At 42.3% G+C, this 13,291-nt stretch overlaps 1 protein-coding gene across 9 annotated transcripts in view; it reads left to right on the forward strand.

The window, feature by feature from the left end:
* IKBKB (inhibitor of nuclear factor kappa B kinase subunit beta) overlaps positions 1-13,291 on the forward strand; it is a 62,354-nt gene that overhangs the window by 32,956 nt on the left and 16,107 nt on the right. For all 9 annotated transcript variants that reach the window (XM_080658885.1, XM_080658882.1, XM_080658883.1 and 6 more), the window contains exons 6-13: positions 410-498; positions 1,508-1,597; positions 3,791-3,915; positions 7,990-8,097; positions 9,323-9,452; positions 10,385-10,579; positions 11,250-11,364; positions 13,143-13,266. In XM_080658885.1, the coding sequence (XP_080515011.1) occupies positions 410-498; positions 1,508-1,597; positions 3,791-3,915; positions 7,990-8,097; positions 9,323-9,452; positions 10,385-10,579; positions 11,250-11,364; positions 13,143-13,266 (976 nt within the window). The remainder of the gene's footprint in view (positions 1-409; positions 499-1,507; positions 1,598-3,790; positions 3,916-7,989; positions 8,098-9,322; positions 9,453-10,384; positions 10,580-11,249; positions 11,365-13,142; positions 13,267-13,291) is intronic.

A 13,291-nucleotide genomic window follows, 5' to 3' on the forward strand; every position in this document is an offset into this window, starting at 1 on the left:
AGTGCGACAAGAAGCATAAGTCTTTAAAAATTAACACAATAGAGAACAAGATGGAATAGAATTTTTTTAGGCATTGAAAGTAGCAAGTTTTTCATTTCATTTGGACAATCAGTGGATCTAAGCCAATTTAGACTGTAGTTGGTGACCTCAAGGATTCAAAGCTATGAGTTCTTTGAGTGAAAAAGTTAGATTCTTGTGGTGGTCCAAGTTCTGCTCACATAGCCAGGTCCCCTTCACTTTGTCTGAGGGGCATCTGTGTAGGCCCCATCCCTCCACCGTTTCTGTGCATTGGAAGTTAGACTGTGGGTCAGGCACACACAATACTCATTTCTCATAGCACAGGCGATTTTGAAATGAAAAGTGTTTTTGTAGGCTTAATGAAAACTCCCTCCCCTTTCTACCCTCTCAGCCTCTGCGCTTAGATACCTTCATGAAAACAGAATCATCCATCGGGACTTAAAGCCAGAAAACATCGTCCTGCAGCAAGGAGAGCAAAGAGTGAGTGACCTTCCTAGGGCTTGGAAAGTCACAGGAAAGTGGCTCTGGTGGAAGAGGAACAAGCTCTGCATGTTTGTTTATATTTGCGTTTCCTTGAGTTTAAATTTGCTTTGATTCTCTGGGACTGCTTTTTGATCTGAAACAAAATTCAGCAAAGAGCTCTGGCTTGCAGGTTGAGGCAAGTTTGAATGGATCACATTGTTAATGGCCCAAGTGGCAGGAATCTGATAAGGAAAACAATGTTTTTCTTCCCACCTCAGCCCCAACCTTTGGGACTAGCACTTCTTGGAAATAGACTTTTTGTTTCCATTTGTTTGAGAACGTCCACTTTTGATGCTAATATGGGAACCAGCTCTAAGTTGACTCTGGGTGGGGCTGAGAAGAGGCATTTGGAGCTGGCACCTGCCGGTGGAGCCTGGTCCAGCCTGCGGTTGCCACAGAGCTCTTGGTGGCCTCACCAGTGGCGCTCCTGCATGTGTGGTGGTAACCTCCCCATGGGGCTCGGTGCTGTGCTTTCTCATGGCCCTGTTTGTTTAGCTGGGGGTGATGAGCAGGGGCTCAGCTGAGAGGAATGTAGTAACACAATTGTGGGCCCCTTAATCTCTCTGATACAGCTTCCGCCAGCATTCCAGGCTGACCTGTGATATCAGTTCATTGTTTCAGTTCATACTCATACTTGTCATTGGTTCTAAGAATTGAGAACTGAAGGTATTTACTTCTGAGAAGAGACCGGCCTCATCTTTCACATCATAAAGTCCAGGTTTAGCAATGTTGAGAGCTGGTGCATGGCCTTTTAATGTTGATTTTCCTCTGGTGATTGGTCACAGACCAACAGAGAAAGTACGCCTTTTTCCAGCATTTTCCCAGCATATGTTTGCTTCCTTCTGCCCTAAATCTACCATGTGAAGGCATTCTCCTGTGTATTTGGTGTTCATAGGAGCTTAGGCTCTAATACCACCTGGAAATAATCCTCAGATTTCTCCTCTTCCCTTTATTTTTTTTTTTTCAGTTAATACACAAAATTATTGACCTAGGATATGCCAAGGAACTGGACCAGGGCAGTCTCTGTACTTCCTTTGTGGGGACCCTGCAGTACCTGGTAAGAAATGGGGTTATATGGTTGCTGATCAGTTTCTCTCTGAGGGCCACACTTGTGGGGCTCCTCTCTATCCTCGCCTCCTAGCATCTCAGTCTTGCCTGCTCCTTGGATGTCTCCTAGATGCGTAGGAATTGTTGTATGAGGTCAGAGTCATCATCTATCTGGTCAAGTCAGCACTTCTGCCAGCAGAGACCCTGTGGAAGGATGTGGTCATCTTCTCTGATGTCAAAAGGGCTGCTGATGCGCCCTCACACAGATCCAATAACCTCTGTGCTTCGGTATTTTGTCTAAAAATGAAGAATTCTTACATTGTCTGAAAATAAGAATTTAAATTAGATTCATACTGGTCTATGGACACTATAGTTTCCATGAGGTGTTTCAGGGGCCACTGAGGAAGATCTGAGCTCTGAGTCCCTACCCTTTCTTATTTGGTCTGAATATTGTGGTTTTATTTGAGTCATTCATTCATTCAAGAAATAGTGATCGAGTGTAGGCTCTGTGCCAGGCACTGTGCCAGGAGCCAGCAATGCAATGGGAAAGAAGACAAGCACCTCTCTGGCCTTTAGTAGCTCAGAGTTCAGCAAGAAAGTAGGCATTACCCTGAGACTTACACCAATAACTAAGAAATTGCAGTTGTGGTAAGTGCTGCAAAGGAAAAGGGGTAAGAATATTTATTAGGAAGACCTAACTTAGTCTGGGACCTGAAGGTTGAATTGGTGAAAAGGGGCTGGAGGTGGGGGAAGGAGAGGAAATCCCTCCAGGGATAGTACATTGGCAGACCAGAAAGTGAGACAGGAATCTAGAGAAGAAGGGAGAGTACCTCGAGTTGAAGTTGGAGAGAGAGAAGTAGAGGACAGACGATTCAGGGACATGTTAGCTGGTTTAAGATTTTAGACTTTCTCCTAAAACATTTGGAGAGACATCGAAGGATTTTAAGTTGGAGAGAGATCAGGTTTACCTTTAGAAAAGATCACTCTTGATAGGGTGGGAAGAATGAACAAGGGTAAAATCTTGAGCAAGTAGTAAGGAGGACATTGTGATAGGCAGTTCAGAGCTGATGGCAGCAGTGAGGATGTAGAAAATGACGTAAGCAGTGCTTAGCAAGAGACTTAGCAAGACTTGGTAATAGATTGCTTGTGTCGGCAAAATGTTGATCGAATAAAGGAGCCTGCAGTTTAAAAAACAAAAGCAATAAAAGATTGAACACCACTGGATTGGATGAACTTAAATATTCTTTCTAGTTCTTAAATTAAAAAAAAGAAAAGAAATTCTAAGTCTTTCTGAGTGCATTTATACTTTCTACTTATCCTACTAATTAGGGTGTGGGCTCCATCAGCTTATCACCTACACTATGGAAGAGAGGTTTCGGCGGGGGGGCGGGGGGCTATGGTAAGGCACTTGTGTCCACATAATGTAATTATGCAGGTCCTGCTAAGTGTCCTCGGGAATCCTAATTGACTCAGCAGCATTCCGGGGGAAGGGGAGGACCCCCATGCTCTGACCAGGATGCTCAGTGAAATCGTTCACTTGCAGGAGCTAAAACTGTTCATAATGAGACACAGAGATTGACCTGACCGTCCCCCAATTTTCCCCTGTGGTTTGACTCCTTGGTCCGTCCGTAAGTGTCACACATTCAGCCAGACCACACACAGTCCTGCCTCCATGCCTTTGCTTGTGATGGTCCTTTTTGGAATGTCTCCTCTCAGACACCAGGCCTGGGCCTGGTCCCACCTGTGCTTCACACTTTCCTTGGTCACCCCACAGCTCTCTCTACGTGGGCAGCAGTCATGTATCTGGCTTTTTTCTTGCCTGATTGTAAATATTCCATTTTCATTGTACACATGTCATAAAACACATCAGTTTAGGAGACGTGGCCAGCGTTTAATGCATGTGTTATGCATTTGGTATATACAGCTCAGTATCATTTTCCTTTGTTGTGTGTAGTCTACTTTCCCATTTGCCCAAGAGAAGGACATAGGATGTACTCTGATCTACCTAAAAATACCCTTTTTTAGTCAGTGAGGTACAGAAAAATCCTAGATACCACCACCTAAACACGGTCACCTGCTCACCCTGGAGCGGGCATGCCAGTACCTCCTGGATGGAGCCAGGAAAAGTGTGGGGCGTGACCGGAAGGGCTGGTTGCCCCCACTTGCAGTGGCTCAGGTGTGTTTCTGTCATGTGTTGTTGCAGGCCCCGGAACTGCTGGAGCAGCAGAAGTACACAGTGACTGTCGACTACTGGAGCTTTGGTACCTTGGCTTTCGAGTGCATCACGGGCTTCCGGCCTTTTCTCCCCAACTGGCAGCCTGTGCAGTGGTGAGTGAGAGACCACAGCCCTGGGGGTGGGGACTGGGAGAGTCTTCTGAAAGAAGGAGTATGTCCCTTTGCTTTGTCATGTTGCTTCACCTGTTCCCATCACACTGGGCGCTCCCAGGCTAGGCTTGAGCCATCTGTGATCTGACTTCCAGAGATCAAGTCCTGTTGGGACCCAACATGTAGGCAGTTCAAGCTCCAAAGACCTAGAAAGGTAGAGCAGTTGTCAAGTGTGAGCATCATTAAATATAATACTATACAAATGGCCTTTGTCCCCCCATCCAGTAGCAACAAGTCAATACATTCACAGAGCATTGTGTAAATGTGTGCACTTACCCTGACAATGCTGTGTATTAGTAAACAAAGCAAGGATATGTGTGCAAGACAAATGAGAAATATTTACATGAAAATTTATTGTTGACAATTTTTACTAAACCTGAATGTACATTTTTGTTTTAAAATTATAAGAAAGTGGCTTAAAATATGAACCAAATAAGTTACAAATAAAGATTTTCTAGTAAAAAAACCCAAAGGGTACAATTAAGTTTTTAAATGCCCTTTAACTTTTTTTATTATAAAAATGTGTTGATCATTATATATGTAAAAGTTAATCATTACTGAAATGCCTAATTTAAAAATTAACATTCCTGCCCTAACTGGTTTGGCTCAGTGGATAGAGTGTCGGCCTGCGGACTGAAAGGTCCCAGGTTCGATTCCGGTCAAGGGCATGTACCTTGGTTGTGGGCACATCCCCAGTAGGAGGTGTGCAGGAGGCAGCTGATCGATGTTTCTCTCTCATTGATGTTTCTAACTCTCTATTCTTCTCCCTTCCTCTCTGTAAAAAAATCAATAAAATATATTTTAAAAAATTAATATTCCTGCCCTAGACGGTTTAGCTCAGTGGATAGAGTGTCCACCTGCAGACTGAAGGGTCCTGGGTTCGATTCCAGTCAAGGGCATATGCCCAGGTTGCAGGCTTGATCCCCATTAAGGGGCGTGCAGGAGGCAGATGATCAATGATTCTCTCTCATCATTAATATTTATCTCTCCCTTCCTCTCTGAAATCAATAAAAATATATTTAAAAAATAAATAAAAATTAATATTCCCCTAAATTAGTTAGGTTTCATTCAGAATTGCTCCTTGAGAGGCCACACACTAATTTAAATTATGCTACTGTGGCTCAGATTTTTTGTTTTCAGTTTTTAGTTTTTGGAGTAGTAATGTTTCATGGTTCAAACTTCAAAAAGTCTAAAAGAGTATACAGTGCAAGTCACATCAGACTGGTCTCCCAGCCTGATTTCCTTCCCCACAGGCACACGATATCATTGGTTTTTGGTATGTTTCCACGGATGTTTCATACATATACAGGGAAATTTGGCTTGTATTTGTTTGTTTGTTAACGTGTTTCTCCCCTTTTTTCACCTCAATGGTAGCATAATATGAACTCTGTCTTGTATGTGCTCCTAAAGCAGTTTTACGTGGTGAGGATTTCTTTCACACGCCTCGAAAACAACCACTATGAACATTTTTGTGTGTCTCCAGGCTCTTCAGTGTGTGTGTTATATTTAAAAAAACCCCACACCACACAAATAAATTACATATTCTCATGGAACCTGCTTTTCAAACTTAGTATTGAAAATGCTTTATGTTTTTCCTTGTTGTTTGTAATGTCTGTTTGGTGTGCTACTGCGTGGCTGTTCTACAGCTTATTTAGCTTCTCCCCCATTACCAGAAGCATGGTTGGTTTATAATTTTTACTTCTGAAAATAACCCCCACCAAGATGACATCTTTGTAGGGAAATTCTTGTATATTCACAATTAACTTTCCCTAGGACAAATCTAGAAATGGAAGCAAAAGATCAAAGATTATACATGTTTTAAAGGTTTTTGATGTGTAGCAACAAAATACTCAATAGAAAGGTTATATAAGTACTGTTTCCACTAGGAACATACAAAGCTGTCCCTTTCACCACACCCTTGCCAACACTGGCTGTTGTCATTTTTCTACCTTTCTGGAAGTATTAAAAACAATGAACTTTTTCAAAAACAGGTATTTTTTATCATGAGAACACTTATTTATGAGAATAAGATGTAGCCTTTGAAATTTGTTTCAGAGCCTTTGCATGTGATGGCAGTCCAAGTCAAGCTTTGTACACCAGATGTTGGAAATGCAAACATGCATGAGGTGAAGGCCCTGCTCTTGAGGAGCCCTGTGAAATGACAAAATACGCCCTCCCTTGGTGGCTTATTTTAAAAACAAGTAATGCTTGATTTGCACAGGTTCTGAATATTGAGGAATTAGCTAATTAATTTATAGTTACAACTTATTCTGTAACCATTATGGAAAAAATTTTAAGTATCTGTACAGCTGCAGTGTCTCTAACTAACCAAAGAATTACTGCATTTCTTCAGTTCAAATGTTGACCTTTCCTAGTATTTATAACAAAATCAGTTAAAATCCATTAGAACTGGAAGAACAAGTGCTCTTTGAAAATATATTCCTAATGGCTCATCATCTTCCTAGTAAGTCTGTTGTCTGCAGAATCAGATTCCTAGAACTCTCCTCATTGGTGCTGGAAGGCCAGGTGACCACTTTCAAATGGATTTCTCAGCCCAATAAGGAGCTGTGCAGTGGACTAGTGTGTGAGAAGCGCCTGTCTCATCTGCTTTGTAAAGCCGCAAACAACTCTTAAAATTTCACTCTCATCTCAGATGGCAGGTAGATGGTAATTTCAGGACAAATGTAATTTCAGCTTTGTAATTTGATTATAAAGCTACTTTGCAATACATTTTATTTACTATGTCCTTCTATTTTTATAATTTCCCGTTTACAGACTAAGTATTCTATTAGAGGACAATCCCACTTGAATGTAATGAAGAGTCTTGGTGCACCTGACTTACAACAGTCAGTTTCAGCCAGAGCTGTAAGCCACCAGCCTCGGCCATCTGCCACCTCTTCGAGGTTTCCCTTGAGCTCCAGATAGGCGAGTTCACCCTTTACTAATGAGAAGTGTTCATGGGAATACTTTTTATTTAAATTTCCCAGGTGTTTTTGGAAAGGAAAGGTTCAGACATTCAAAAGAACACCAGACTTTGGATTTGAGTTACCAGTTCTGCCATTCTGTAGTTGTATGACCTTGGGTAAATCACCTGATCTTTATTTCCTTACCACTGAATGGGAGTCTAAAAATAGTGTCTGCCACATGCGGTTATTATGGCAAAGGAAGTGTGTGTTCAGTGTCAAAGGACTTGCTTAGCTATGAAGCATTATTCAAATTATTATCCTTATCACCAAGAAGATTTGAAACTGGTTGGATTTTAATTTTTTTCTTTCATTTCAAAAAATATTTTTATTGATTTTAGAGAGGAAGGGAGAGGGAGATAGAAACATCAGTGGTGAGAGAGAATCATTGATCCGCTGCCTCCTGCATGCCCCCCACTGGGGATCGAGCCCACAACCCAGGCATGTGCCCTTGATCGGAATCGAACCCAGGACCCTTCAGTCCGCAGGCCGGCGCTTTATCCACTGAGCAAAACCAGCTAGGGCTCATTTTTTTCCCCTTTAAAAACTATTCCAGGTGCATTGATAAGTTCTCTAAATTGGGAATTGTAAGAGTTCATTCACCCTTGTAAGTAATGTTTAGCCATACACGTTTAGAGGGAAGTGCATGTGTTGTGCATATTTCCTGTAAATGTGATATGTGCATAGTCATGGTTTGGAAGTCTCGGTTGTATCCTCCATCAAAACATGGGAGTTTTAAATCAGAGAAAATGATAAGGACGGGCCGAGGATGAAATGAGTCAGCAGCTCCAACTGCAGAACTCTGGGCACAGGAGAGTTCATGACTCTACTCATTCAGGCAATACCATCATTCTTACTAGTAAATGCTCACAGGGTCCTTCCTACCAAGATAGACGTGCACTGACCATTACCTGAAGAGATTAAATAGTGACCTGGGGGTATCCTCATGGTTGTAAAGTGACATGTTACAGGTGTCAAATGGCTCCTGGCCACGAAGTGAGTTAAGGGCTGAAGTGAGTTAAGGGCTGTGAGTAACAAGAATGCATGTCTGCAGGCATTCCAAAGTCCGGCAGAAGAGTGAGATGGACATCGTTGTTTTTGAAGACTTGAATGGAGCGGTGAAGTTTTCGAGCTCTTTACCCTACCCCAATAATCTTAACAGGTAAGGTACAGTAGCATTTTTCTTCAACAAATTTTTTCCCTCTTTTTGAAATAGATGTCTGAGGTGACATCTGATAGCTTTTAAATGGGTTATCAGGATATCATCCTATGATAAAAACTGGACATAATCCATCTCAATCTTAAACTTAGGTGGATTCCCAGCCCTAGCCCCATCTAGAAATCTTCTTTTCTAAATTCACATAACAATTCATATGTACCTTTTATTACGATTAGTAGCTTCAATCTTGTGTTACATTTGGTTTTGCATTGAGTTTATCTCCTACTCACCTGTAAGCCTTTTGAGGGTAGGGAATATTTCTCCTTGCATTGCTCATGTAACCTAGTACTGTGTAGTAGCCAACAAATAAACTTTGTAGTTTGAACAGCATTGCATTCTGGTCTTAGAGTCAGAATATGAACAATTAAACAATAATATCAGAATTGGGGAATGATACAAAAGCAAGCTAGAAGGCAGTCACATTATCCACAAGTAGCATGGATAACCATTACTGTGAGTATATAGAGGATGGGGAGATGTATTGTGTGGATGAGAGCTATCTGGAATGACTTTGGCTGAGCTAGAACTTGGTGGAAGGATCTGGAAAGATGTTCAGGACATGTATAAAGAGGAAGGAAGTTCAAAGGGGAAAAATTTGGGGAGAGCAAAGGCATGTTTAGGGAATCAATCAGTAGCAGTACTGGCTTCATGAAGGGCTTTCGTGGGGATGGTGAGAGGTCAGCTGAGACCTTACAGGGGGCAGGTTGTGGAGGGCCTGCAGTGCCAAGGGAAGGAGTGACCTTTGTCGTGTGAACCTTTGACGGGGTGATTAACAAAATAACTCCCGCAGCAAGGGTTCCAGGTTGTGTGTGGAGATCACCTGGAGGTCAGGCACGCCTATAAAGTGCATTTAAAAAGCTTAGTTCATTCTCACAGAGCCAGTGGGACATCAGCCTATTGACCCATCTGCTGAGAAATCCCTAATTTTGAGGAGGTGTTTTAGCAGACCAGGAGAGGGGATAATTAAGCACCTGAATAATTAAGTTAGTTGGAAATGTTTACTTTTTCTCTCAGATTAATTCATTTTAAGTGATTATTTCTTTGGCTGTCATCCATGTGTATAATGGTGAAATGCATGTGAGTGTGTGCTTTTCAATTCCCATGTTAAGGCCCCCTGAAATTTGCATTAGAGGTGTCTCCTCCTACATTGTGCTCCTCTTCTTCTCAGCATCCTGTTGCAGCGACTGGAGAAGTGGCTGCAGCTGATGCTAATGTGGCACCCCCGGCAAAGGGGCACTGACCCCGGGTATGGGCCCAATGGCTGCTTCAAGGCCCTGGATGACATCTTAAACTTAAAGGTGAGCATGGAGGCAACAGGTCAGATTTCCATGGGACACGCAGTTCTTATGAGAAAGAAATACTCATTAAAAAACAGGTCATGGGCCACCTGACCATTTGGGAAATTTAGGCTGCTATGAGAATATCTCTCTACATAAGTAAGAGGATAGAACCCGAGCTGACTGACGTAGGTCATAAAGTTGTAGCTACGAACAAACATGAATATTAAAGACTAGAGTATATGCCGAGAATCAATTCCAGCATGTAATAATTACAAGAGTTTTACCAAAAGGTTGGTGAAGCTTGTGGAGCTCAACAGGGTTGAGTCAAATTAATTTACCTGTTGGAAACGGCTAAAAGGCACTTCCCCCAAACCTGAATAGGATGATTGTCTGCTGCCAGACAGCTCAGGGCATTTTATTGCCTCCTGTTGGCCAAACACCTGAACAGCTGTAGGCTATTCCCCAAACTGACAATGTTTCTGTATATCCTTTGATATCGTACCCTTTAAAGTGTATATATCCACCTTGCCTTAGGATAAATCGTGTTGAAAAAAAGCACGGGTCCTTGGTCAAGGTAGAGTCTTCAGTTCCCTTCAGCTGAAGCTCTTCTGACCCCCAATGCCTTTCAAAACTACCTTTCGTCCTTGGACTCCTTTTTAATCATCTACGCGCAGCCCCTTTCTCCAGAATGCTGAACTCGTTGTAAGGCTGGGAAAAGAACCCTAGCATTATGGTGGCCCAAACAGGGACACCAATAATTATGGTGCCCTAATGAGGGGCGCCAACATTTATGACGCCCTAACGAGGGACACCAACAAGTATATATACCATGGCCCTCAAGCGAGGCCCTTGCTTTGTGTGGCTGGGAAATGTTGGGAGTAGCCAAGGATCCAGAGATGGGCATCTCTGTAAAGTTGGGATTTTTCAATAACATCTGGGTTGTGTTGCAGCTGGTTCATATCTTGAACATGGTCACAGGCACCATTCACACCTATCCAGTGTCAGAAGACGAGAGTCTGCAGAGCTTAAAGGCCAGAATTCGGCAGGACACAGGAATCCCTGAGGAGGACCAGGAGCTGCTGCAAGAAGCCGGTCTGGCATTGATCCCCGACAAGCCTGCCACTCAGTGTATTTCAGACGGGAAGGTGAGCCCTGGGCTTCTTGCAGAATGCCCTGTTTTACCCTGACATTGCCTGCAAGGAAAATAATCATGCATTCAGATTTTAGCTCTACTTAATCAGTTCTGCTCATCACAAAGACACCTGCCTGTTTTCTTTAAGTTGGAATGCAAGATCCCCTGTGTGTCCTGATAGGAGACACCAATCACTCCACACCTGTCTTGTTAGTTCCAGATCACTTAGAGTGCCTTTATTTTGCCTTCGTTGTCAACGTGATGCTTCGTTTTTCCAAGTCAACCGAAACTATTTATGATGTACCTCTTGTGTACAGAACTGTGCTGACAACCACAGCAATGCAAGACATGGTCCCTGCCCCCACAAAACTGATGAAGTTAACATGTAAGAAACAATCACTGGAGAGAAAAGGAGATAGCAAATGTTTAAATTGCACCTAAAAGACAATTACAGAATAAAATGGAAGTAATAAGTTGCAAATGAGGTGGAAAAGGAACAGGGGATAAATAAGTGGAAAAGGAACAGGAAAAGGAAGTAGAGGCCAGTTGGGTGCTTAGTACTTGCTGGCTGAAGATGATGCCGTTGGTAAACAGTGGGAAACACTCTGAAATATCTTCATTATTCCTTAGGTAAAGGAGGGGTTGGATTCATGAAATCTCATTTTGTTCTTTTCCCTTCGCAGCTCAATGAGGGCCGCACATTGGACATGGATCTCGTTTTTCTTTTTGACAACAGTAAAGTCACCTATGAGACTCAGATCTCCCCACGGCCCCAACCTGAAAGTGTCAGCTGTATCCGTAAGAACATCATTGTGGTTATTTGTTGTTGTTGTTTTAAATAATCACTTATAATGCTTGGGACAAGGCAGGACAGAGAGACATGGGCCAGCACAGGGGTCCACAACCAAGATCAGCTTACCCTGTCCTCGGGGCAGCCTTCTTTACTAGGGACATGTGAGGAGTAGCCCAGCCAAAAAAGAGGAAAGGAAGTCTTCAGTTAATGTCAGCCTCTGGGTAGAATTTGAAACAGACAGAGAACACTGCCTGCAAGCCACTGACCTTGAATCAGGTGGCCATTTCATTTATTTTTGAGTTTATTTATATTTTAATAATGAATACATCCACATACACCAAAAAAATCAAAAGATGCAAGAACATATAGAGTGGAAAATAAGCCTTCCTCTCTCCCCAGTACCCTCAGCCTCTTCCAGAGAAACTGCTACTATCAAATTCTTGAGTTAACCTTCCAGGGGTATTCTACCTATGCATTTATAAATGATTATATATTTCTTCATTTCCCCATGAAACAAATGGTAGCATACAATATGTACTGTTCTGTATCTGCCTTTTTTCACTTCACAATATATTTTGGAAAATTTTTTTCCTCTTTTGCTGCCTATTTTTAAAATGCCTATGTAGTATTATTCCATTATATGACTGTTAGATAGACATTTTAAAAATGTTTTTAATCTTCAACTGAGGATTTTAAAAATATATATATTTTTATTGATTTCAGAGAGAGGAAGGGAGAGAGAAAAAGAGATAGAAACATCAGTGATGAGAGAGAATCATTGATCGGTTGTCTCTTGCATGTCCCCTGCTGAGGATTGAGCCCACAACCCAGATATATGTCCTGACTGGGAATTGAACCGTGACCTCCTGGTTCATGGGTCAATGCTTAACAATGGAGCCACACCAGTGAAGATGAGGATGTGTGTTTATTTTTTAATTGATTTTATTTTTTATTGTTTTTATTTAGGGGTAATTTTTTAAAAATTTATCTTTATTGTTGAAAGTATTACAGATGTCCCTCTTTTTTCCCATTGACCCCCTCTACCCTGCCCCTGCACTGCCTGCCCTCCCTCCCCTGGCCTTCACCACACTATTGTCTATGTCCATGGTTTTTTATTGATTTGAGAGAGAGAGAGAGCGAGGGAGAGAGGGAGAGAGAAACATGGATGTGAGAGAGAAATATTGGTCAGTTGCCTCCTGTATGCACCCTGATGGGGAATCAAACCTGCAACCTTTTGGTGTATGGGATGACACTTCAACATACTGAGCCACCCAGCCAGGGTGATGGACATTTTAATGTATCTCCCAATCCTGTTCTCACACACACACACACACACACACACACACACACACACACACACACAGAATAAACAGATCAAGTGTCCAAAGGCTTAGAGATCTCTAGGATTATTGTTTAGTCATCTTCCAGGACTGCTGGTTGAAGCTGCATTTTTAAAAAGCTTCATATGACCTTAAATATTGTGAGCATAAAAGTTTCTATTGAAAATATATGAGCCTGTGTACATATGACTATCTCCACATGATTCACAAAGTCTTTCTTCAAATCAAATCTAAAGCTGTTTATTGACTAGTGCATGCTTGTTCTCTAATGGGGTACAAAAGTATATGAGAGACTAACCAGGCACAGCACCCCAAAAAGTTCTATAATAACATAGTAGTTATATAACTTCTTCAAATGTGAAAGTGCCAGTGATGTTGCAAGGCAGGATGTGGTTAATTGTAGGGGAGTAATTCTCTGACAATTGTATATGACTCTGTTCCAGTTCAAGAGCCCAAGAGGAACCTGCCTTTCTTCCAGCTGCGGAAAGTGTGGGGCCAGGTCTGGCACAGCATCCAAACCCTGAAGGAGGACTGTAACCGGCTGCAGCAGGGACAGCGAGCTGCCATGTACTATGCCAGGCGTTTTGGATTT

This window comes from Plecotus auritus (genome assembly GCF_963455305.1).
Source record: "Plecotus auritus genome assembly, chromosome: 3".
Taxonomy (NCBI): domain Eukaryota; kingdom Metazoa; phylum Chordata; class Mammalia; order Chiroptera; family Vespertilionidae; genus Plecotus; species Plecotus auritus.